The sequence below is a fragment of the Ochlerotatus camptorhynchus genome, unplaced genomic scaffold (assembly GCF_037179485.1).
Source record: "Ochlerotatus camptorhynchus isolate MF236.1 unplaced genomic scaffold, CSIRO-AGI_Acam_v1.1 ptg000760l, whole genome shotgun sequence".
In the NCBI taxonomy this organism is placed as follows: domain Eukaryota; kingdom Metazoa; phylum Arthropoda; class Insecta; order Diptera; family Culicidae; genus Ochlerotatus; species Ochlerotatus camptorhynchus.
This window is the reverse complement of record NW_027041227.1, coordinates 152,079-179,503: the sequence shown is the minus strand read 5'-3', so window position 1 is coordinate 179,503 and position 27,425 is coordinate 152,079. Positions and strand designations below refer to the sequence as shown.

Sequence of the window (27,425 nt, the reverse complement as noted above, 5' to 3'; positions counted from 1 at the left end):
GCGGAAGGAGCGTATGAAGAGGACTGCAACAAAGCCTATGATGATTTTGAGAAGCTGTACTATCGTCTACGAGCAGCGTTGCTAGCGAAACTGCCACGAGAAGATCCAGCTCCTGATTTAAACAACTCAACTGCAAGGAATGGCCAAGCTGTAGGGACGCACACTGGGGTGCGTCTACCACAAATCTCGCTACCGGAGTTCGATGGCGACTTCAAAGGATGGCTGTCGTTTAAATCTACATACGTTTCGCTGATCCACGAGTCCGGAGAACTTAGCGACGTCCAGAAGTTTCACTACCTCAAGTCGGCGCTCAAGGGGGAAGCGGCTAAGCTCATCGAGTCGCTTACACTCACCAACGAAAACTATCCCATCGCTTGGGATACGATCACGAAGCGGTACTCCAATGAGTATCTTCTTAAGAAGAGGCATCTGCAGGCGCTTATGGAGTACCCAAGGGTAGAAAAGGAGTCGTCATCTGCTATTCATGCTCTGGTTGATGAATTTGATCAGCGTTTGAAGATCCTGAAACAGTTAGGAGAGAAGACTGAACATTGGGGTGCAATGATCGTGCACTGGATGTGTTCGAAACTGGATACGAAGACGCTTCAGCTATGGGAGGACCATGCAGCATCAACAAACGATCCGACTTATACGATTCTGGTGAACTTTCTGGAGAAGCGGACAAGGGTGTTGGAGGCGGTATCATCAAACGTCGAGGTGAAGGGCAGTTCGCATAAGGTGGAAGTTAGGCGTCAAAAGGTGGTCGTTCATTCCGCAACCGATAGTGATAGGAGTAGTTCAGCATGCTGCTGTTGCGGTGATTCACATTTCTTGGGCCGGTGTGGCAAGTTTACGAAGATGACCTTGAAGGAGAAATTGCAGTTCGTTAACGGCAAAAGGTTGTGTAGCAATTGCCTAAAGTCAGGGCATTGGGTACGTGACTGCAATTCAAAATTCAGCTGTCGAGACTGCGGGAAAAAGCATAATTCACTGATCCATCCAGGATTTCCTCTGAGCAGTAGCGGTGCCGGAAACAGCGATCAATCGGGATGCAAATCGGAGCGCAAGCGGAACGATAAGGCGGTAGCGACGAACCTAGCGACCAACGAGGATGAATCTGAAGAAGAAGGAGACAGCGACGATCAAGAAGCGGTTGGAACATACAGCGTAGGGACTAAGGGCGGTAGAGTCTCGAGCGTAATGCTGTCTACTGTTGTACTTGTCATACGGGACCAGCACGGAGGAAAACAGTTGGCGCGAGCATTGCTCGACAACGGATCGCAAGCGAACATCATGAGCGAGCGGTTATGTCAGATGCTCAGCCTAAACCGGCGCAAAATAAACTTACCGATTAGCGGGATCGGTCATTCGGAAACGCGAGCGAGATTCCAGGTGAAAACCACAGTTAGCTCCAGAGTTCAAGACTTCTCCGTGGGGATGGAATTTCTAGTTCTGCAGAAGGTTACGTCGGAATTGCCATCGGCACACATACCTGTGGCGTACTGGAAGATTCCTAATGATATTCAGCTGGCTGATCCGAACTTCAATATAAGCAATCGGATCGATCTCTTGATAGGAGCAGAGCACTTCTATCGTTTCCTGTTCGAGAGAGATATGAAACAGATCAAGTTGGGACCAGGGCTGCCAATGCTGGTCAACTCAGTATTCGGTTGGATCGTCACGGGGAAGGTTTCGGAAGCTCCGAGTAAGGCAGTAAGCTGTTGCTTAGCGGCAACTCCGGATAACTTGGAAGTACAGTTGCAGAAGTTTTGGGAGATCGAGAGTAATGAAGAACGAGCGGCTTGGTCAAAGGAGGAACAGGACAGCGAAGATCATTTCTTGAGAACATTCAGCCGTACGGAGGAAGGTCGGTACGTCGTACGTCTACCTAAACACGTGAATTTCGAGCAGATGTTGGGCGACTCTCGCGCAATGGCGCTAACGCGATTCAAGAGATTGGAAAAGCAACTGGAGAGGAATCCGGAGATGCGGTTGCAGTACAATGCATTCATGCAAGAATACTTGGATCTTGGGCATATGAGAGAAGTCAGTGGAGATGAAATTCAGAAGGAGGCAGCGGCAACGAGTGCGAAGAGGGTGTACTACTTGCCACACCATGCAGTGCTTAAGGAATCAAGCACCACTACAAAAGTACGCGTCGTCTTCGATGGTTCGGCCAGCACGGACAGTGGTTATTCCTTGAATGATGCGCTACTGAAAGGCCCTCTAATTCAAGACGAACTCCTCAGCCTTCTTCTACGTTTCCGGAAGTATGAAGTAGCACTTGTTGGCGACGTAGAGAAGATGTACCGACAAGTATGGCTACACGTTGAAGATACCTTGTTGCAACGCATATTCTACCGATTTTCTCCAGATGAACCTATTAAAGTTTTTGAGTTATCAACGATAACTTATGGATTGACACCTTCGTCATTCTTAGCGATTCGTGCTCTACATCAACTTGCGGCAGATGAAGGAGAGGAATACCCGGAAGCTGCCAATGCTGTAGTGAAGGATTTTTATGTGGACGATTACATCGGTGGAGCATCCAGCGTAGACGAGGCCATCCAGCTTCAAAAGGACCTTGATACGCTAATGAAGAAGGGTGGATTTCCTTTACGCAAATGGTGTTCCAATCGGCCGGAAGTTCTGACTGGCATCGCGGCCGACCAACTTGGGACAAATTTATCTATTTCATTCGAAATAAGTCCAGAGGAACAGGTGAAAACCTTGGGAATCACCTGGGAGCCTGGAACGGACCAATTACGATTCTACTATGACATCACAGCAAGCAAGCAAGCGTGGACGAGAAGACGCATCCTGTCGTCTATAGCCAAACTATTTGATCCGCTGGGACTGATATCACCGGTGATTGTTGTGGCAAAAATGCTGATGCAAGAGCTCGCTCTGCTCAACTCAGGATGGGATACGCCTGTTCCGGTCGACATCGAAAGGAAATGGAAAGCATTCCACTCACAGTTGGGCAAAATATCGGAACTACGAATCAGTCGATTTGCTTTCGTTTCCAATTGGGTGGATATTCAGTTTCACTGCTTCGCTGACGCTTCTACTCTTGCCTACGGTGCGTGTTTATACGTACGGACGACGGATGAAGCAGGAAACGTTCGAATCGAGCTGCTTTCTTCAAAATCACGCGTTGCTCCACTCAAAAGATTGACCTTACCAAGACTTGAACTTTGTGCCGCCAAGGAAGCTGCACTACTACACTCGAAGGTGGTTAAGGCTCTCTCCTTGGGAAATGTACGTTCGGTTTTCTGGTCGGACAGTACGATTGTGTTACATTGGCTACGAACTCCTCCTAACACATTACATACGTTCGTGGCTAACAGAGTGTCGACGATTCAAACCTCCACTTACACACATTCTTGGCGGTATATAGCGGGAAAGGAGAACCCTGCTGACTTGGTTTCTCGCGGAATGGCTATTGATGATTTTCTACATAGCCAGCTATGGAAACAAGGACCCCCATGGTTGAGTAGCAACGAAGATGCGTGGCCCAATTCTTTAGAGGACTACAGCATCCCCGAAAAACTGTTGGAAACTCGCAAGGCTGTTCACAAGGTCACAGTCACGGAACCACCCAACGAGCTGTTCAGCTTGCGTTCTTCATTACCTCCTCTACTTCGAATCGTCGCTTACTGTCGTCGTTTTGCCTACAACTGTCGCAACTCAACTGATAGAAAAAGCTCGACCACTCTCGCACCTGATGAAATACAATCAGCGAAGATGACGCTGACCCGTATCGCACAGGCTGAACAATTCCCAGACGAACTCAAAGCTCTACAACAACAGAAACGAGTCGACTGCAAGTCTAGCCTCAAGAGACTATTCCCCTTTCTCGACAATAGCGGAGTCATCAGAGTTGGGGGACGGCTACGTTTCTCAAATGAAGGTTATACGGTCAAGCATCCTGCTGTTTTGCCAAGTCATCACCCATTAACGAATCTCGTTATAAACTTCTTCCACTACCAGAATTTCCATAGCGGTCCACAATTTACATTGTCCGAAGTACGCCAAGAGTTTTGGCCCATACATGGTAAGCGTATTGTCAACACCGTGCTTCGGCAATGCGTTCGCTGTTTCCGCACCAATCCAACGCCTATCCAGCAGCCCATGGGACAGCTACCTGCCGGTCGCGTACGCCCGGGACGACCGTTTCAGATAACTGGCGTTGATTATTGTGGGCCGTTCTATCTTAAGCCGACCCGCCGAAATGCAGCTCCCCCGAAAGTGTATATTGCAGTCTTTGTTTGCTTTTCGACAAAAGCAATGCACCTCGAGCTGGCTAGCGACTTATCTACCGCTAGTTTTCTCTCAGTATTGCGAAGGTTCATCGGCTACCGTGGAAGACCTGTTGAAATACATTCGGACAATGCCAAAAACTTCTCAGGGGCCTGTAACGAACTAAAAGCGCTGTACGAACTGCTGAATAACCAGATTAGCTCTACCGTCATCAGTAAGGAACTTTCTCAGCAAGGAATTGAATGGAAGTTCATTCCACCACGCGCTCCTAACTTTGGAGGACTATGGGAGGCCGCGGTACGCTCCGTGAAAACTGCGCTGAAGAAGGAGATCGGCCTCCAACAGTTAAGCTACGACAACTTCGCCACGCTTCTAGTTCAAATCACCGCCGCACTGAATTCACGACCTTTATCTCCTCTATCTGACGACCCCACTGAATTTGAAGCGCTAACCCCGGCGCATTTTTTGATAGGCTCAGCCATGACAGCCCTTCCTGACCCCAACGTAATGTCAATTCCCACAAACCGCCTTGACCACTACCAGCAAATCCAGCAAATGTTTCAGCGCTACTGGCAGCGATGGAGCAAGCAGTACCTCACGCAGCTACAGGTGATAACGAAGAACCTGCCGATCAACCCCATCCAAATCGGAGGAATCGTCGTGCTACGAGAGGATAACCTGCCACCACTTTGTTGGCCACTGGCGAGGATCATCAGCTCACACCCAGGCTCAGACGGAATCGTGCGAGTAGTGACGGTGAAGACGGCGACTGGTGTGTATAAGCGGGCAGTCAATCGCATCTGTCCATTACCCAATGATGATGTAGATCGACGAACTACGAGGTCTTCAGGGCTGCCAGCAATCTCGAGCTCTTAGAAATAAGCATTTGATGAACGATTGAATTGAAAAATGAATTTTGAAGCTAGTTCAAGGGGGCCGGTAATGAAGCATGTTAGTTTGAATTTATACGACACTGGAATAGAACAACACATACATGCGTTCCACGATTAAAAATTAAAGCTAGAATAAGTTAATTAAGCATAACTGTTATACACAAAAACACCTCTGATAATTTGAACATCCCAACACCTACACTATAACATTGATAACATTGATAACTACAGATAACACATATAGAAAAGAAGTACATAGACCACATGCAAGTATAGGAAACGAAACGAACCATGCAATACAAAACAACAGATAATAAACAACAGGCCAGTTAGTAGCCAACAGATCGTCAGGCAATAAAGACTTTGAAATAGAAGTTTCTAGTACTGGTGCTATTTTCCGAGCCACTGTGTTTCTCCAACCCACGAACACGGAGTGTACAACAATATAAATGATCGTCTTGATGGACCCTGTGGTGGCGTTGCCATCATTATTCATAGACGAATCAAACATAAAATTCTTCCTTCATTTGAAACCAAAGTTTTTGAAACTTTGGGAGTTTCTGTTGAAACAAAATTTGGACAATTTACGTTTATAGCTGCCTATTTGCCATTCCTAAGCGTAGGCCAGAAAAAGAATTTTCTCAAGGGTGACATCCAGAAACTTACCCGTCATAGGTCTCAATTCTTCATTATTGGTGATTTTAATGCAAAACACCGCTCATGGAATAATGCTCAAAGCAATTCCAATGGTAATATTCTGTTTGATGATTGTTCTGCAGGTTATTGCACTATTCAATATCCAAACAGCCCAACATGCTTTTCTTCTGCAAGAAATCCCTCAACAACTGATTCATGTCAACTTTGTAGCCAATTGGTTACCCATGCTGACTTCGGTTCTGATCACCTTCCAGTAACTTTTGACTACTTCTATAGTTGAAGCAAGAGCTGCCTCAGTACCAAAATGCGAGGTTAAATTCGATTCAATTATAATAGACGATGATCTTCAGCTCTTGATCCGTCTTAAAAATGTCCGTAGGAGACAATTTTAAAGAACACGCGATCCTGCCATGAAAGTTATCTGGCGGGATTTGCAAAAACAAATTAAAAAGCGATTCTCTGTCCTGAGGAACAAAACTTTTGAAAATAATATTTCTAAATTAGACCCGAGTTCCAAACCCTTTTGGAAACTTACAAAAATTTTGAAAAAAACCTCAAAAGCCTATTCCAGCGCTTAAAGAAGGTGGTAAAATTTTGATCACAAATTTGGAAAAAGCTCAGAAACTTGCTAAGCAATTCGAGAGTTCCCATAATTTCAGTTTGGGTCTTACTAGTCCTATTGAGAATCAGGTTGCTCGGGATTATCTGAATATTTTCTCTCGGGAAAATATTTTTGATGATTCCTGGGGGACTGATTTGGACGAAGTAAGGTCTATAACTAAAAAGTTTCAAAATATGAAAGCTCCAGGTGATGATGGAATTTTCTATATCCTCATCAAAAAACTCCCAGAGAGTACCTTGTCTTTCTTAATAATATTATTTAACAGATGTTTCCATTTGGCATACTTTCCTGATAAATGGAAAAATGCAAAAGTTGTTCCAATTTTGAAGCCGGATAAAAATCCAGCTGAAGCTTCTAGCTACCGCCCAATAAGGTTGCTTTCTTCAATAAGTAAACTTTTTGAAAAGATAATTTTGAATAGAATGATGCTTCACATCAATACGAACTCAATTTTTGCAGATGAGCAGTTTGGATTTCGCCATGGGCATTCAACTACTCATCAACTCTTAAGAGTTACCAATTTAATTCGTTCAAACAAATCTGAAGGCCACTCAACTGGAGTTGCTCTATGTCTAGACATAGAAAAAGCATTCGACAGTGTTTGGCATGAAGGTTTGATTGCTAAATTGAAAAAGTTTAATTTTCCAGTTTATATTATGAAATTAGTTCAAAATTATTTAACTGACAGAACTCTGCAGGTAAATTATCAAAATTCCAAATCCAATCGACTACCTGTTAGAGCAGGAGTTCCTCAGGGTAGCATTCTTGGGCCTATAATGTATAACATTTTCACTTCGAACCTCCCTGATTTGCCTCAGGGTTGCCACAAATCTTTGTTCGTTGATGACACAGGCATTTCCGCTAAAGGAAGAAGTCTTCGTGTTATTTGCAGCAGACTGCAGAAAAGTTTAGATATTTTCTCTTCTTATTTACAAACATGGAAGAATTCTCCCAACGCTTCCAAAACTCAACTTATAATATTTCCACATAAGCCTAGAGCTTCGTTTTTCAAACCTAGTAGTAGTCACATAGTCACTATGAACGGAGTTCCTATTTCCTGGTCTAACCAAGTGAAATATCTTGGATTAATACTTGACCAAAAATTAACTTTTAAAGATCACATTGAGGGCATTCAAGCCAAATGTAACAAATATATAAAATGTTTGTATCCTCTTATAAACAGGAAATCCAAATTTTGCCTGACGAATAAAGTTCTAATATTTAAACAAGTTTTTAGACCGGCCATGATTTACGCTGTGCCAATATGGTCTTGTTGTTGCACTACCAGGAAAAAAGCACTTCAAAGGATTCAGAACAAAGTTCTGAAAATGATTTTGAAGTTGCCTCCCTGGTACAGTACTACCGAAGTACATAGAATGTTGAGACTTTAGAACAAATGTCCAACAAAATAATTAATAATTTCAGGCAAAAATCGTTGCAATCCTCAATTGCAACGATTAATTCTCTTTATAGGGGAAATGACGGCTTCGGCATGACAGACTATTTTCGGCAACCCAAATTGAAACACTATTTTCACTGGATTTTCTTACGAAAACACTTCGCTGAATGCATGCAAACGATTCTTTATGCTTTCAGCTTCAATTTGACTATATTTTTACCACTGAGAAAAAGCAATCTAGCAAGGTTTTCTTGAAATGAAACACACGCACTTCAAATTGTAGCTGATTTCGAGTTGCCGATAATAGAACAGCAGATCTACATGCAGTTCAAATGGAACGGTTGCCGAAGAAAAACTGGTTGCCGACAATACTCGCTCTCACTAGAGAAGATTGGAGCTTTGTAAAAGCGTTTCAAAACAGTTTTTGACAATTCTTTCGACTGAAATTGTTAGAGCAGCTGGCAGCAATAGATTGTAAACAAACCAATACTGCATATGTGTGCGTTCCTTAGAGAAAAAGGCTATAGAAAGAAGGTCGCTGCTTAGGTTGCCGAGAATACGTAAATTCCCCTACTTAGATAAGATTTAGTTTTAGTTTTTAGTTTTAAGACATCAATTGTAATACTGACATGCAGGTTTAAAAACCCTGTTTAAAATACTGAATTGCCAAGACAGGAACAATGTAAAAACACTATATATCATAACAATTAAGGCTGGTAAGTTGCTGCAGTAACTGGAGCACCTAGGTTAAAAATGAAATGTAATTTATTTTGAATTTGGAACAAATAAAGAGTTAAAAAAAGGAGCTTTCAAGTAAAAATAGTCATGAAATAGAATTTAATTTTCATGCAATAATGGGGAAACAAAATAAAAATAAGCACTATAATAACAGCAAATCAACCCTTTATGATATAATATCAAATAAAATAGCACTTAAAAAAATCTATTCTAGAGATAACCTATTTTTTGTCGAGATATCTACATCTGATAACCCCGCATATAGGCTGAGATGTTTACTCGATACAGGTTCATCAGTAAATCTTCTTAGATATGAAACAGTCAAATCGCTAAGAATAGACCAAGTAAATACAAATGATGCTATAGAAATAGCGGGAATTGGTGGAAATACAAAAACAATGGGATCAGTTAATATAGGTTTAATCATAGGAAACATAGTATTCCCAGCAAAATTTCATTTAATGACACATTTATTAATACCATGTATACTAGACCTGTTCATTTTAAACGAAATGTTCGGAATGTAACGGGTCAACCGTGATTACTGTTCGTCATGTTAATTTGAACTTCTGTGCAAATTTTCAGCAAAATCGGTGATGATTTAGAGGTGCTTCAAGTTAATTTTATGTTTATCAGGTAATTTACGGCTTATAATATTTGTATCTCGAGACTGAAACAACGAAAACTGCTGTAACAACTTTCATAGCAAAGTTTAATGTGTCATGTATCAACTTTGTAACCAAAGGTTGACTATTCGAAGTGATTTTATTGAAGTTTGACTTAGTTTCATGCTCGAAGATATCTTAAAAAGTGAAGAATTTTAAAGTATTTGTTCTACGAATTTTCCACCCATATGATATAAAAATGTGTAGTCTACGGCATAATGTTCCTCATATTGTTCTAGAAAATTCGTTCAAACATAGTTTTTGTGTAGATTCCATAGATTGAGAGATAAAAATCAGAAAAGAGGCCGTTATAGCTAAAATACACAAGTCGACAGAGCCAATAAAAGTTCAATTAGATTGACAGAACCTAGTTGCATTGCTTTTCAATGACGACCGATGACTGTTTCATTGATATATGATTTTTTCATAAATATGAATCCTCAGTAGACGTGTTTTTTTTTATCAAAGGCAAGTGTCACTCGAGCCATAACAGCAATTTTTAAAATAACGAACATTTTGAATGGCTCGAGTGACACTTGCCTTTGATAAAAACAAAACACGTCTACTTAGGATTCATATTAAATATTATGAAAAAATCATATATCAATGAAACAGTCATCGGTCGTCATTGAAAAGCAATGCAACTAGGTTCTGTCAATCTAATTGAACTTTTATTGGCTCTGTCGTATACATTGTATACTCGGAGGAGAGTTCCTTCAAAAACATGTAGCACAAATTGGAAGAAATTTTGAATATGCTATTTTTGAGCTTGACACTTGCAAGAAAAACTATAAAGAAGACGAGTGTAAAGATTTTACACAAGTCCATGGAATGGAAATAGATGACCCGTTGAAAAATGATTTTTATCATGAAGAATATAATGAAGAAGGAAGTGAATATGACGACAGAGAAATGTTGGACTTAAATCCTGACATAGACTACGATATTGTCAAATACAAAAATATTAAAATGCTTCAAGGACACGAACGACATAATAAGATCTTCGAACAGATCAAACTTAATCATTTATCACGAATCGACTCAGAATCAATTGAATCAATTTTAAGTAATTTTAGTGATGTGTTTTTTCTTGAGGGTGATAAACTGACCCACACAGATGCGGCAGGGCACGAAATAGAAGCTTCAACGAACGTACCCATTAATAAACGGCAATACAGGTTCCCAGAAGCAACAAAAAAACAAATTAATGAAAAAAATCGAAGAAATGTATAGGCAAGGTATCATCAGACCAAGTAAAAGCCCGTGGAATGCACCAGTCTTGTGTATACCAAAAAAGGACTTGGATGCAGCTGGAAATAAGAAATATCGAATTGTAGTGGACTTTAGGGCTTTAAATTTGATAACCAAGCCTTTTGTATATCCAATTCCACTCATCAATGAAATCATGGATAATCTTGGAGATAGTGTATATTTTTCAACATTGGATTTAAAATCAGGATTGTATTAAATCCCAATCGATCCAAAAGATGCCGCTAAAACAGCTTTCTCAACCCCAAAAGGACACTTTGAATTTACAAGAATGCCTATGGGATTAAGGAATAGCCCATCAACTTTTAAAAAATTAATGAATACGGTACTATACGAAATCGGAGATGTTCGAGCCGTTGTTTATCTGGATGATTTCATCATTTCAGGAAGAACAATCGAAGAACATAATGAAAACTTATATAAAGTGTTGCAAGGACTACGCAGACATAATTTAAAAAAGGGAACCGGTAAAATTTTGAAAACAGAAATCAAATATCTTGGTCATATAATAAATCAATATGGTATTAAACCAACCAAAGAAAATGTAGAAAGTAAACAATTGATGAAAAGTCCATCTACAGTGAAAGATGTTCGGTCATTTTTAGATACAATTAATTTTTATGGAAAATTCATTCCAAACATTGCAAAGTACAGGAAACCTTTGAACGATTTATTGAAGAAGAATGTAAAATTTGTATGGACACGTGAATGTGTTTTTTTTTTCCTTTGGTTTGTTTTTTCCGTCGATCTTGTTTTCCGTGCTGAGCACCAATGCTACCGACGTGCCAGGAAGGCAGCTCTCACATCTGGACCCTACCTATCGACCCATCAACTCATGAACCGGGGACCAACGGCTTTACTTCCCATCCGAAGGAAGGCGTGATCAGAGGTGTTATGCCTCAGAACATCCCGGCGGCGCCGACTGGGATTGAACCCAGGCCTGCTGGGGTGAGAGGTAATCACGTTTACCACTACACCACCGGCGCCGTTGCCGTTACGTGAATGTGTTGAAGCTTTCGAAATGCTTAAAACATGCCTCATATCTTAACCTTTGTTAGTAAGGCCTAATTATGAGTGTTCGGTTCCGAACGTTTAATCTATTAATTCTCCCTACACTCCCCTACATAAACGATTTGCACTGTTGTGAAGCGAAGCAGACTCCTCCCAGTATCGTAAATACCACGCAAGAACGAGAAGTCAACTTTACACAGCAGTACGAATGCAGAGCATAAAAGCAAACCATTTCGCGCGAAGCGCATCACTATTATTGTAACTGCCGAACGAGAAACATCAAATAAATTAATATTCAACCATCACCAAACGAGCATAATTTCATCCTCATGTCCATTGCCACTGGAGCACACGATCGCTGCTGTTGATATTCGCTGCCATACAGTCCACATTCTAGCCGTTGCACCTGGAGCCAACAGGAAGGTCAATAGCGTCCCGTCCGATCGATCCGATTCACAACTGGACCCCACCCGTGGTAATCTAGTGTGAACACCGGTTCGACTTCCCTACCGGACACCCTATTGCCTTTATCCCCGACGCTGTAGGTTGGGAATTTGTTGGTTAGCCAAGTTGGATCGTCCTAGTTAATTTTCGCCCCGGTTCCGTTTACATGTGCACCGCACATAGTTTGGTCCATCTACCCGGATAGCAGCATCGGTGTGTTTGCCCGTGTGTGGATGGATTGATGAGGAAGAGTTTTGTGGCTCTGGTGAAACTTTTTGTGCTAAACCACGTCCGAACATGTATCGGTTGGACAGTTTGTGTGCCTAGTGAGGCTGAAGAAACACGTCCGAACAAGTTTCGGCTGAACATTTTAGTAGTGTTAGTGAGCCTAGTGAGGCTGAAGAAACACGTCCGAACAAGTTTCGGCTGAACATTGTAGTAGTGTTAGTGAGCCTAGTGAGGCTGAAGAAACACGTCCGAACAAGTTTCGGCTGAACATTGTAGTAGTGTTAGTGAGCCTAGTTAGGCTGAAGAAAAAAGTGCAAACGATCAAAAATGACCGAATTAAAGACGCTTGTGCACCTTCGGGGCCAAGCAAAAGCCAAAGTGACCAGAATTCGGAAAAGAATCGAAGAATTGGCTGAACTCGGCGTCGTGCAGCTGACCCTAGCACAGCTGAAGGTGTATTCCCGGAATTTGGAGGCACATTTTCAAGAATATCTTAGACTACATCATCAAATCACCGGCCTGTTGCCACCGGAGAAGATAGATGACAACGACGCTACGTACTTGCAATTTGAATCCCTCCACATTGAAACCTCTGCGTTGGTGGAAAGTCTAATTCAAGATTCGATCCCGAATACCGCACCTCCTGTGGTAGTGCCCGTGTCCCAATCCTTGAGTAGTCAGCCACCGCAAATAATCGTTCAGCAACAGCCACTTCCGGTTCCCATCCCTTCCTTCGATGGAAAACCGGAAAATTGGCCAAGGTTCCAGCAAGTGTTTTCGGATGTCATGTCAAGGTCCAAAGACTCCAACGCTGTTAAGTTACACCACCTTGAAAGAGCACTCGCGGGTGGTTCCGCTGTCAAACTTATCGACCCAAAGACGCTTAGTGATGGAGATTTCGTCCACGCCTGGGAGTTACTGCTTGACGTTTACGATGATGAAAGAAAGGCAGTTGACTCTCATATCTACGGCTTATTGAGTCTCAAGCGGATGAGCAAGGAATGTTCCAAGCAGCTGAGGGAGCTTTTGAACGAGGTAACCCGCCACGTGGAAGGATTAAGGCTATTGGAGCAGAACTTGGAAGGAGTTTCCGAAAGGTTCGTTATTGTCGTCCTATCCGGTGCACTGGATCCGGAAACGAGAAAGCAGTGGGAAGTTACCATTCCCCATAAGGAGATTCCAACGTATGATGATACCATCAAGTTTTTGAAGGAGCGATGTTCATTGTTGGAACGTTGCGAAGTTAGCCAACCGAAGTCATCGAAGGAGTCAAACCTGAAACCGTACTCAAAACCCCAACCGGCAAAGTCATTCGCTATGGCTACACCCGTAGCTAATAGTGAAGTGAAATGTGATGTCTGTAGTGCAAATCATCCCAATTTTAAGTGCGACAGGTTTGTTTCTTTGACGGTACCCCAGCGGAGAGTTAAGGTAAGAGAACTTAACCTTTGTTTCAATTGTTTGCGGAAGGGCCACCTTGCTTCAAAATGCCCTTCAGGAAAATCTTGCCAGGAGTGTCAATGTAGACACAACACTCTACTTCATGAGCCCAAGAATCCAAAGCCCGTTGATAGTTCAAGGCCCATTGATAACCCTAAACCCATAGTTGAAGGTCTAAATCCCCAGCCTGAACCAAACCAAGTTGTCTCAAGTTCCCACGTTATTCCTCTCATTGAAAGTGTTTCATCGTTGTCCAACTCAATTCATAAGGTTCCTTTGTCGGATGGCACGCTTTTGCTAACGGCCATGGTTGATGTTCTTGACAGCCGTGGAAATCCGCATCCCTGCCGTGCATTCCTCGATTGTGGTTCCCAACCACATTTAGTTTCCCGTTCCTTGATTGAGTGTTTGGAAATCGACGAAGTTCCCACCCATGTTGAAGTCGTCGGAGCAACTGGTAAACGATCAGTGTTGGACAAGAAAGTAAAGCTTTCGTTCCGTTCTCGTTGTATGGATTATGAAGCCCAGATTGAATGTTTGGTCACCAATGTGGTGACTGGCCCTATTCCTAGTAGAAAATTGGATGTTCGTTCTTGGAGTATTCCCCCAGGCTTAGCACTTGCCGATCCTTCCTTCCACATACCCGGACAAGTTGATCTCTTGATCGGAATTAAACTCTTCTTCCACTTGATGCTACCCGGACAGTTAGTGTTGGGTAATGATTTTCCAATTCTTAAGGAAACCCGTCTGGGATGGGTTGTTGCTGGTGGTACTGAGGATATTGATCAGAATCAGCATTGCTATGCAGCCACACTACGTCCGCTATCAGAATGTATGGAAAGATTTTGGTCTGTCGAGTCCATTGAGGATGCGGATGCCGTATCTAAGGAGGAGCAAGATTGTGAGCAGCTTTTCAGTTCCACTTCTGTTCGAAACCCTGATGGTACCTACACTGTCCACCTTCCGTTAAAGGAATCTGTAAGTGATCTAAGTAATAACCGATCGTTGGCCCTAAAGCGTTTCTTCATTTTGGAGCATCGATTCAGCAAGAATGCCGATTTGAAGGGTGCTTACGTTGATTTCATCAACGAGTATAAATCGTTGTCCCATTGTAAGGAAGTTTCCGAGGTAGATGACGTCCCTGGGAAGTTGGTTCACTATTTACCTCACCATGCGGTCTTGAAACCAAGTAGTTCCACCACCCGTTTAAGAGTTGTCTTCGATGCTTCGGCTCGAACAACTGGTCCATCTCTTAATGACGTTTTGATGATTGGTCCGACAGTTCAGCCCGACATTTTTTCACTAAACCTGCGGTTCCGTACACACCGTTTTGCATTAAAGGTTGATGTTTCAAAAATGTTTAGGCGAATCAAGATAGCTGAGGATCATTCTCCCCTTCAGAGGATTTATTGGAGGGAAAACCCTGATGCCCCACTTCAGATCCTAGAGTTGACAACCGTTACTTATGGAACAGCCAGTGCCCCATTCTTGGCCACACGAACATTGTTGCAGTTAGCCCGTGATGAATCTCACAATTTTCCAATAGCTTCCAAGGTTTTAGAAGAGGATGTTTATATGGATGACGTGGTATCAGGAGCTGATACCATCGAGCAGGCAATTGATCTTCGTTTGGAGTTGACAAACTTGTTGAACTCTGGAGGCTTCCCTGTTCATAAATGGTGTGCAAGTGACCCAGCCATACTCGATACAGTGCCTGAAGAAGACCGAGAAAGGTTCTTAGAGTTTGAGTATTCAGATGTCAACAAGGTTATCAAAACCTTGGGTCTATTATGGGATCCAGATGAGGATATTTTCCGTTTCCATTGCGAATTGAAGTTACAGTCGTCGCCTATCTCAACCAAGCGAGTTGTCCTCTCTGAAATTGCTCGAATATTTGATCCTTTGGGTCTTATTGCTCCGGTGATTGTTTTGGCAAAGGAAATCATGCAGTGTTTGTGGAAAGATGGTTTGGGTTGGGATGACTCATTGGAAGGTGAAGTTCTGCAATCTTGGCTTACGTTTAGAGATTCGTTGAAGTATATTGATATGGTCAAGATTCCCCGCTACGTGGGATTGACGGACGTTAAACTCGTCGAAATACATGGGTTCGCTGACGCTTCCAACCGTGCTTACGGAGCAGCTGTTTATTTGAGAGTTGTTTCTGATACCGATGTAAAAATTTCGTTGCTATGCAGTAAATCAAGAATTGCTCCCTTGAAACCTTTGACGATCCCTAGAATGGAATTATGTGCCGCCGTATTGTTGTCAAAATTGGTTCCCAAATGCATCTCGTCGTTGAAAATGGACATAAATCGCGTGTATTTGTGGTCCGACAGTCGTATTGTACTCGCCTGGTTGAAAAAGTCTTCCAGCCAGCTTGAAGTCTTCGTCCGCAACCGTGTAACGGAAATCAATACTGCAACCGTCGATTATTCCTGGCATTACGTTCGTTCTATCGAAAACCCAGCCGACATTGTGTCCCGAGGACAGCTGCCACAGTATCTTGCAGTAAATGATTTGTGGTGGTGTGGGCCATCATTTCTGAAAATGCGTCAGTGTGAATTCGCAACTCCGGATCTACTCCCAGAATCTGATTTACCCGATTTCTGTCCGAGCATGCCAGTAGTCTCTGCTACCATTGTTCTGCAAGATGTTCCGTTTCTTGAAGCTTTCGGCTCATTTCGAAAATTGCAAAGAGTGATTGGTTATGTATTACGCTTTGCGAACAATTGCAGATCAAACCGTACAAACCGTGTGTCTTCCGTTCATTTGACTGTTCCCGAATTGCGAAGGTCGATGATTGTTGTGATTGGGTTAGTTCAACGTCTTGAGATGCCGGACGAAAAAGGCCTTATTTCGTCAGGAAAGCCTAGTCGTCGTTTTGCGATGCTGGATCCTATTATTGTGGACGGTTTAATAAGAGTTGGTGGTAGGTTGGATAGCTTCCGTTTGCCGTATGAAGCTCGTCATCAAATTTTGCTTCCAAATAAGAGCATAGTTAGTGAACTTCTCATTCGTGATATGCATTTGGAAAATCTTCACCTAGGACCGTCTGGATTAATGTCGCTTCTACGTCAGAAATTTTGGTTAATCAACGCTAAGTCTACCATTCGTAAGGTATTGAGAAAATGTGTGACATGTTTCCGTTCTCGCTCTCGTTTTCTACAGCCTTTGATGGGTAGTTTGCCCGAAGCACGTGTTGTTCCTTCCACTCCATTCTCTCACACCGGCGTAGATTTTGCTGGACCGATATTCATAAAGGTCGGTCTACGAAAAACCGTTCGAACAAAAGCCTATATTTGTATTTTCATTTGCCTTGCTACCAAAGCAATTCATTTGGAATTAGTTTCCGACTTGTCGTCAGTAGCTTTTATAGCTGCATTACAGCGTTTTGTCAGCCGTCGGGGATTAGTGGAAGAAATCCATTCCGACGATGGCACAAATTTTGCTGGTGCTAAATCCGATCTTCACGAACTTTTTTTGATGTTCCGTGATGATCAAGCGAAAAGAAAAATCAATGAGTTCTGTTGTGCCCGCGAAATTGTTTGGAAATTCATTCCACCTCGGTCACCCAATTTTGGAGGATTGTGGGAGGCTGGGGTGAAGAGTACAAAAACCCATTTGCGTAAAATTCTGACCAATGCCTCTCTCAATTTCGAAGAATTCTACACTGTTCTCACGCAGATAGAAGCAGTACTCAATTCACGTCCACTTTTCGCTAACTCGTTAGACGCCCATGAACCATCTGCCATAACACCCAAGAACCCAAGAAGGGTTCTTGTAACGTTGTCCCTGGTCTTATTGTCCTTCTTAAAGAAGATAACTTACCTCCACAGTCATGGAAATTGGGCAGGATTTTGAAGGTTTATCCTGGCAAGGATTCAGTAGTTAGAGTAGTAGACGTGCAAACATCTGCTGGGGTATACCGTCGTCCAGTTTCTAAAGTCGCACCACTTCCCATTGAAGAGAACAATCAAGCTCTAGCATCTACAGACCCACATAACATGCCGGCGGGAGAATGTTCGGTTCCGAACGTTTAATCTATTAATTCTCCCTACACTCCCCTACATAAACGATTTGCACTGTTGTGAAGCGAAGCAGACTCCTCCCAGTATCGTCAATACCACGCAAGAACGAGAAGTCAACTTTACACAGCAGTACGAATGCAGAGCATAAAAGCAAACCATTTCGCGCGAAGCGCATCACTATTATTGTAACTGCCGAACGAGAAACATCAAATAAATTAATATTCAACCATCACCAAACGAGCATAATTTCATCCTCATGTCCATTGCCACTGGAGCACACGATCGCTGCTGTTGATATTCGCTGCCATACAGTCCACATTCTAGCCGTTGCACCTGGAGCCAACAGGAAGGTCAATAGCGTCCCGTCCGATCGATCCGATTCACAACTGGACCCCACCCGTGGTAATCTAGTGTGAACACCGGTTCGACTTCCCTACCGGACACCCTATTGCCTTTATCCCCGACGCTGTAGGTTGGGAATTTGTTGGTTAGCCAAGTTGGATCGTCCTAGTTAATTTTCGCCCCGGTTCCGTTTACATGTGCACCGCACAATGAGGATACATTTGTCATCACCACAGATGCTAGCAATTACGCGATAGGAGCGGTGTTATCTAATGAGAAAACTGTCGATAGAACGATCGCCTTTGCAAGCAGAGTATTAATAGGTGCAGTAAGTAGATATCACACAATCGAGAAAGAATTATTAGCGATCTTTTGGGCGGTTGACTATTTTAGACATTTTATATTTGATCAAAAATTCATTGTTTACACAAACACAGGCCGCTAATTTCAATTTGGCGGTTAAAGAAAACGTCGCCCACATTAACAAGACTGCGACTTAAGCTGCAAGGTCGTAAATGTGATATACGCTACAAACAAGGGAAAGAGAACATTGTAGCAGACTTTTTCAGACCAGGACGAAGGAAAACAAAAACATCAACCAGATTCAACCAACAAGTTATTGTCAGGGGCAATCAAGGTTACAACGTTGTAAGGTTAAAAAAGGTAGCGTAAACATTAAGAATCAACAACAACATACGTCGGTAGAACAAGAGCAGATAGTTGCAGTCGTTACGCGACAGCAGCAAAGAATGCAGGGGCAGACAACCCAAACAAAAATAAACAACAAGCCATCAAGCGATTCCACTGACCAAGCTCAAAGGGACTCAGTTTTTAATGATTTAGTAAACATGGATATAAGTGACAATGAAAACACCACAAAGAAAGATGATAACCACAATTTATACAATGATTTTAAAGTAAGCGTAGACGTAGGTCCTGACTATCTAAAGCAAGCAAAACATGTCCATATATTATCATTTCGCAAAATAAAACAGTTTGCAGTATTACAAATGATACAATTCATATCATTGAAATTAGATAAGAAAATTTCTTTGTACAATGCAGACTCTGAACGTATTCAAATAGAGGGTGAAGAAATCGAAACAATTTTACGAGAATTTCATGATGCACCCTTAGGTGGACATGTAGGATCAAAACGTATGCGAAAGAGAGTTGGATCTCTTTTTACTTGGAAAAATATGAGACGAGACATTGAAGATTATGTAAGAAAATGCGAATCGTGTCAGAAAAACAAAATTTGCAAGTCCAACAAAATTTCCAATGAAAATTACTACAACAGCTACAGCGCCGTTTATTTATGGATATCGTTGTTTTACCCGAATCGGAATGGGGTAATAAATACGGATTAGTCGTTCAGGATGATCTAACCAGATATTTAATTGTCGCATGTATGGAAAATCAGGAAGCACAAACAGTAGCAAGAACTTTTGTCGAAAATGTGATCTGTAAATTCGGCTCTCCAAAAGAAATAGTGACCGACCAAGGTGCGAACTTCATGAGTAACCTCATGAAAAACATATGTAAAGTTTTGAAAATTAAAAAAATCAACACAAGTGCATACCATCCACAGGCTAATTTAGTGGAACGTTCACACAGAGAGTTGAAAACCTATTTACGACAATTTATTGGAGGGAATCAAAGAACATAGGACCAATTGATACCATACTTCAACTTTGAATACAATTGCACCCCATTTGAGTTATTAAATGGACGAAAGGCAAAAATTCCTACATCCATTTATAAAAAAGGTTATTCCACAATGGACTACCCAACAAACAATCGTCTATTGAAGAAACGACTTCTTGGCCATTTTATTCAACTGCATGCTTAATAGTACTTGTACTATTTTTAATAATAACTTCTGTTCAGGCTTTGTTCACACAAATCTGGAGAATTTATTCAACCACAACATCGAAATATTTGGTGTTGAATAAGGTATGTCAAGAAGCTTTTATTCGACTTATATTGAGTTGTAACAGAGTTTATACGATAAAATTAATGATTATTCAGCGTTTATTAGACATCACTGCTTCTCCTTAAAACAGTGATGCTCTGTATACGCTTGATTCTCATGTGAAGTAACGTTTAATTAGACATTATTATACATTTATTAAACGATTATTCAACTGTGGGAAAATTAACCCGAAAATAAGATGAACGGGGACAGGGAAGGGGGTGTGGTGTGTTTTTCTTAAGTGTATTATATTTCATTATTTCTGACGTGGCTCGCACCACACAGATATTAGAAAATTTATTAAATACTTATACATGTCGTCGTTGTATGGTATGGGATTCGAACCATGTACCTTCCGATCACCAGCCGCTTGCCTTGTCATCTGAGCTATCCTAGAATTCATCATATGGGCAACTCAATAATCTATAAAAGCTTGCATGAAAGTAAATACCTATCAGCACTCCCGATCGCAACTCTAGCTCCTTGAAGGCCCTGTGGGAATGATTAATTCATTCATCGTTGTTTTGAATGAGAACAATGTTGCCTCTTCACATCTCCAAGTCGAAAGAAAGGATGCTCGGGTATATTTTAAACTAGATCAATGCATTCATTATCGTGAGTCATGTGATCGATGATTACTATTTAAATTAATTATTGTAAAAAAAAGGTTTGAGCTTGGGATTGAACTCATGACCTTCTAATTGGAAAGCGGAAACGGTAACCAATACTCTACTGATTTCGCCTTGTTGTAAGACTGAATCAGTGTTGTCGAATAATGAATCTAATACGTCGTTTATAAAGCATTTACAAATCATGTGATTACAACATGGACGCATAGTGGTATAAGAGCTATTATGCTGACTGTGTTCACCTTTATTCAACAATATTGTAAAGTAATGCAATGCAATCTTATAAAGGAGCTGGAGAACATTTATTAGACGTATAATAAAGCATGTTATTAAATCAATTGAAAACAGTCGAATTAAAGTGTCAATGTATGTTACAAATTACACTTATTCAGTTTGTTATTAGATCGAACTTCTGGCGTTGAATTGGGAAGACATTTAACACTTTTACAGCTTTTAATAAGTAAGTTAATCAGATCAGAGCAAACAGTGGAATAAATGTGCATCTATCGATCTCAATGACCTTTTTTAAGCACATAATTCGACAATTCTTTTTATTCAGCATTGTACACTGTTATACAACATTTATTCAATATATATGCTTATTTGTGACTTTGAATTGTTTGTTGGGTGGTATAAGAGCTATTTTGCTGAGTGTATTCACCTTTATACAGCAATATTGTAAAGCAATGCAATGCAATCTTATAAAGGAGCTGGAGAACATTTATTAGACGTATAATAAAGCATGTTATTAAATCAATTGAAAACAGTCGAATTAAAGTCTCAATGTATGTGCAAATTACACTTATTCAGTTTGTTATTAGATCAAGCTTCTGGTTCTGAATAAGGAAGACAGTCAACGTTTATAAAGCTTTTAATAAGGAAATTAATCATATCAGAGCAAACAGCGGAATAAAGACGCATCTATCGATCTCAATGACCTTTTTTCAGCACATAATTCGACATCCTGTTTTATTCAGCATTGTACACTGTTATACAACATTTATTCAGTGTGTATGCTTATTTGTGACTTTGAATTGTTTGTTGGGTATCATGATTACGTTGGTGAAATTAAGAGCATTTTGAGCAACATTCATTATAACGCGAGAGAAAACTTGAAAATATTAAAAGAAAAGCGGAAGGTTCAATATGACAAAAATTCAAATCAATGGCAACCAATGTGGGGAGATTTAGTTTTAGTGCAATCAAACCCTATGGGGGTAGGACAAAAATTACAGAGTATGTGGCGTGGCCCATACACAGTAATGGAAATTCCTAGTGAACAAACAGTGGTAATACAGAATGGGAAGAAATTAGAAAAAATCCACGTCAATCGTATAAAGCGATACAATGATTAATCATCAAGTACGCGGAACAAATTCGTCAGTACAGATAAAGATTCTTATAATCAAAATAAGTATTTATTTATCGTTTATTATGTACATAATATTTATGTTATAATTAAGAATAGAGAGACACACATATTAAAATAACAATTAAAATTTGGAGGAACATGGGAGATGGCTATGAAAATGGAAAGAATACTGCGAGCAAATAATAAAAATATTGGTGAAGTGAAAAAAAAGAAGTGATAAACTGTAGCTAATGTATAAGAGGGATACATGGAATGTTTGTGAGAGAGTGCGTTAGACAAGGGAAGACGTTCCCGGAACGAATGATGTATATTGTGATGATTAAATTGAATAGTAATTGAACGGAAGAAAAATGACAACGTCAGAATAAACGAGAAAAAAAGTGGTTGCGCACAGAATGTGTATTTCAGCGCGGCGCAGGACACTATTGACAAATCCATGTTTCAATCGACCACCGTGACGCTGCAATCGCAGCGGTGATAAGTTCGAAATAATGTGTCAAACTGAATACATTTTTGAAATTTCAACCAAAAAACTATTATTTTCTATTTATTCTAGCGAGTTTCTGTGGAAGTCAAAACATGATCGGAGCAAAAAAGTAGTACTCGTAATAATGGTACATAATGCTGAATTTTATCGTGCTTTGTTTCGAAAATATCTTCCAAATAAACAAACATCATCCAAATCACCCGAATCGTCCACCGACTAAATCTATTGTCACTTAAAAATTAATTTCAGTCGGTGTATTAATCAGCAGATTAAATCGTTTTTGGTCTGGTGCTACACCGAGCAATCGGCCTATTTAATAGTTTTTCGTCGATTGATTTAGTCGGCCAACTTTGTCTGTTGTTTAATCGGCAGATGATTTCAAACCTTAACATGTTTTCAGTAATTTATAAGTCTTGAAGTAGCTTTTTATTTAAGAACAATGCATTATAAAATAGTTTTATGGATTTTGTACAAGATTCATCCATGCTGACAAGAAATTTTCATGAAATTACATTGAAATTAAATAATTTTGCAAACAATCAATGAAATTTTCAAGGGCTGTCACAGACTTATCACCTTCGGTTAGTGCTTATTCCTGCCACCAGGTGCGCATGAGTTTAAGTTGGATTTCTCAATAGACAAGAGCTTTTTATGGATTCGTGAAAGCACAAAGCGCAAACGTCAATGAACCTGCTACGTTTGGGCAGGCAGCAGAGAGTAGGAGAAAATGGGAAGAGTACAGTCCATTCAAAGAAGTGAATGAGTTCAGTTCGCTCTGTAAAAAAGGTGTCAATAAAACTAAGAATTCTCGATGAACATTTCAAATGGTCCTATCTGCTTTGATCGATTCTCTTCATCGACTTTCTCTTTTCATAACCACTGCTATGCAAACAGATTTCGCGCTAATTCTACCACATAGTTTGATAAAGGAGGTTCATATCTAGCGTCCAAAACGTCAAACACAACAGGGAAAGGTTTTGCAGTTGAGTTATTGACGAAAGAGAAAGTCGATGAAGAGAATCGATCAAAGCAGATAGGACCATTTGAAATGTTTATCTAGAATTGTTCAAGGCAAAATCGTGTGTTGTGATTTAGTGACTAATTTCCCTGTACCAAGCTATCGAACTAAACATTTGGTCCAATCGAACCGGATGAGCGGACATTTTAGTCCGCCAAACGTAGTGCTTACGGAAATTTAGTTGCTGTCGTGTGCCGTGTGCAAAAGTTTGGTCCGGGGTCGAAGGTCAGAAAACGTTATGTCCGTGGCATAGTACGGGTTCTGGCAGTGTTTGCACCGTGTGCAAAAGTATAATTAGTGAGGCCCGTGGCCTAAGATTGCGATTTTAAACAGAACGCACCATGTGCGTAGTGTGGCCCGTGGCCAGAATATCGAAAATGATTATGTCCGTGGCATAATCATTGGAAAATCAAGCATACCGTGTGCGTAGTGCAGTCCGAGACTGAAAATCGAACGCAAATTTGGTAGTGATTATGCTTGTAAATGTGGATGTTGGACAATTAAACGCACCGTGTGCGTAGTGAGGCTGGAAACCGATAAAACGAACGTTACAATTTGTGATGCACCGTGTGCATATATTGTAACTCAAAGTCAAAGTGAAGTAGGGGAAATGACGGCTTCGGCATGACAGACTATTTTCGGCAACCCAAATTGAAACACTATTTTCACTGGATTTTCTTACGAAAACACTTCGCTGAATGCATGTAAACGATTCTTTATGCTTTCAGCTTCAATTTGACTATATTTTTACCACTGAGAAAAAGCAATCTAACAGGGTTTTCTTGAAATGAAACACACGCACTACAAATTGTAGCTGATTTCGAGCTGCCGATAATAGAACAGCAGATTAACATGCAGTTCAAATGGAACTGTTGCCGAAGAAAAACTGGTTGCCGACAATACTCGCTCTCACTAGAGAAGATTGGAGCTTTGTAAAAGCGTTTCAAAACAGTTTTTGACAATTCTTTCGACTGAAATTGTTAGAGCAGCTGGCAGCAAAAGATTGTAAACAAACCAATACTGCACATTTGTGCGTTCCATAGAGAAAAAGACTATAGAAAGAAGGTCGCTGCTTAGGTTGCCGAGAATACGTAAATTCCCCTAGTAGACGTGCCCGTGGTACATCACTAGTTGAACGATTCCGGAGAAGTGTAGACATGAGTGACTGTGAAACACCACGAAGAGTGTTGCAACAATTAACAAGAAGAAACAGTTTGGAAGCGCTAACAGGTTCACGTAGTGAACAAGAGAATACAATTCCGTCAATCGCGGAACAGAAGCTTTCTAAAGAACTGCTCGAGAAGAAGAAGGCAATGGAATCCAACTTGGAGGTGCTGATGGATCGGCGTGAACTGATCATAGATAAATTCATCAGGATGAAGGAATCGTTGCAAGGAGAAGTCAACATTCATTTGCTCAATCTTCACCTTGAAACACTGCGGCGGTTTGCGAACGAATTTGACAAAATACATGCCGAAATTTCCGTGCTGCTGCCGAGAAATCAACGAGCTGCTGAACGCAAAGAGTATGCGGTCTTCGAAAAAATTCACAACGAACTTTACGTTGACTTGCAGGCTATGATCGCCGCAGCGCAAGAAGCAAGTAATGTAAGACCAGGTACGTCAAGTAGTGTCTCTAGTTTTCAACAGCCGATTATTGTGCAAGCGCCAGCACCGCAACTGCATGCTCCATTTCCAACGTTTGACGGGACACCGGAGAATTGGTACAGCTTTAAGAGCCTTTTCACGAGCATTATTACGCATACGAGGATAAACGGCTGATACTGGATACTCACGTTGACGCTATCCTGGATTGCGCAAAGATCAACAAGGAAAACCGTGGGCAATCGATTTCTCAGCTGGTTGAAACGTGTACGAAGCACGTCGATTCTTTGAAAGGTCATGGCTATCCTGTCGAAGGCTTGGGGGAATTGATTGTGTCTAACGTTCTCTATAAGAAACTCGACAACGATACGCAGGAGCAACGGGAGCTGAAGCTGCCTAAGGGAGAAATTCCTTGAATTTCTTCGTGAACGAGGACGCGTTCTACAGCGTACGAATCGCTCACAGCAACAACAGGCAATGGTACAGACCAAACAACGTCCAATGAGTAACCAGAAGGTTCAAGTACAGACATCGAAGTCGTTCATCCAGACGGCAAGAGAAGCGTGTCCGTGCTGTGATGCAGAGCACGTTATTTATAAGTGCTCGAAGTTCCAAAGTATGGAGTTCCCGGAACGCAAATCATTTGCTGCGAAGGTGGGTTTATGCTACAATTGCTTGAAACAAAAACATCGTGTAATCGACTGTCCGTCCGACCAATGGTGCAAGGTCCAAGGTTGCGGTCGGAAGCATCATAGTCTGTGGCATCCTAGAGATACAACAGAGAAGACGAGTGAAGAAGATAAGTCCCCGTCACCAGGCATGAAGACGCAAGAGCAAACGCAGGATCAGCAAGCCGTAGAATGCTCAAGTGCAACTACATTGTGTGCACAGATTGGCACAACAAAGCGACAGGTACTGTTGTCAACCGCAGAGATTTTCGTGGTAGGAACAGGAGGTTCCAACGTAAAGTGTCGTGCGCTGTTAGATTCAGGATCCGACAGTCACATACTCACAGAGAGGTTGGCAAGTAAGTTGATGTTGGAGATGGATAGCATCGATCTTCGTATCACTGGTCTCAACGACATTCAGACTCGAGTATAGTACTTAGTTTCGACGAAAATTCTGTCACGAATCAGTTCGTTCACGACGAGTGAATTAGAATTCTTGGCCGTACACCAAGGATAACATAGAACGTACCCGTCGTGGAGATCGATACTAAATGCTGGAAACTACCGTATGGCGTGCAGTTAGCGGATCCGTTGTTCTACGCTCCAGGAGAAATTGATATGATTATTGGCAACAAATTATTTTTCGACTTGGTGAAGAAGGGACGCTTGAAGATAGAGAACAGTGCTGTAACCTTAGCTGAAACTGAATTCGGCTGGGTCGTCGGAGGTTCAGTGCAAACTAGGAGAGGTGCACCACGTGCACATTTGTGTCAGTTCGGTAAACAAGAAGAGATCCTGAATGAAACTATGGTGAAGTTTTGGGAAATCGAGGACGTTCGTCTGGGTTCAACTTTGTCGGTGGCAGAAGCTGCTGTTGAGGAGCATTTCAAGGACACTCATACTAGGGATGATCAAGGCCGCTATGTAGTGCGACTTCCGTTCAACGAGCTAAAGGATCAACTTGGTGGTTCATTTGTTATGGCGAAGAAGCGTTATGATCGACTGATGATTTCCTTGTTAAGGAATCCTGAGAAACGTATGCAGTATTTTGAGTTCATGACAGAGTACATAGCTCTCGGTCATATGAAGCAAGTGGAGGTCGTAGATGAAGGCAGATACTTCATTCCGCATCACGCTGTGTACAAGACCTCTAGTTCCACAACGAAAACCAGGGTAGTTTTCGACGCATCGGCAAAAACAACTTCTGGAGTCTCGTTGAATGATGCTGTAATGGTTGGGCCTACTGTACAAAGTGATCTGGTGGAGATAATTCTGCGCTTCTGTGGCCATCAAGTGGTACTGACAGCCGATGTTCCAAAAATGTACCGTTAAGTCGGTATGGATCCAGATGATTGCAAGTACCATAAGATTGTGTGGTGTGATGAAAACGGTGAATGGAAGGTGTTCGAGCTTCAAACTGTAACGTACGGTGTGGCAAGTTCACCGTATCATGCGACAAAGGCATTGATTCAACTGGTTGCAGACGAAGGTACACAGTTTCCACTGGCCGCGCAAGTTATCGAAAAGGACAGTTATGTGGACGATTTTCTAACCGGTGAACAATTGGTCGAAACGGTGATCGATACATACAAAGAACTATCAGCATTATTGGCTCGAGGAGGGTTTGGCGTTCACAAATTCTGTTCGAATAGTGCAGAGGTCCTAGCTGCAAT

General features: G+C 41.5%; 2 protein-coding genes across 2 annotated transcripts; both read left to right on the top strand.

The window, feature by feature from the left end:
• Positions 1 to 76: 76 nt before the first annotated feature.
• On the top strand, positions 77 to 5,139 carry LOC135714903 (uncharacterized; the record flags this gene model as incomplete). Its single annotated transcript, XM_065238313.1, has 1 exon — positions 77 to 5,139. A coding segment is annotated over one exon (5,063 nt), but the record flags the coding sequence as incomplete, so codon positions are not given.
• Positions 5,140 to 12,516: 7,377 nt separating this feature from the next.
• LOC135714902 (uncharacterized) lies at positions 12,517 to 25,500 on the top strand. The gene is made up of 4 exons (XM_065238312.1): positions 12,517 to 13,583; positions 13,869 to 16,137; positions 24,758 to 25,087; positions 25,303 to 25,500. The coding sequence occupies exons 1-4, from the start codon at positions 12,517 to 12,519 to the stop codon at positions 25,498 to 25,500; spliced, it is 3,864 nt and encodes a 1,287-aa protein (XP_065094384.1).
• The last annotated feature ends 1,925 nt before the right edge of the window (positions 25,501 to 27,425 follow it).

Coding starts and splice junctions, on each gene's coding strand:
- LOC135714902 (XM_065238312.1), top strand. CDS start 12,517: ATGACCGAATTAAAGACGCTTGTGCACCTTCGGGGCCAAGCAAAAGCC. Junction 16,138..24,757: donor AGCTGCCACAGTATCTTGCA/GTAAATGATTTG, acceptor ATCGCGGAACAG/AAGCTTTCTAAAGAACTGCT. Junction 25,088..25,302: donor CAGCGCAAGAAGCAAGTAAT/GTAAGACCAGGT, acceptor GATTGCGCAAAG/ATCAACAAGGAAAACCGTGG.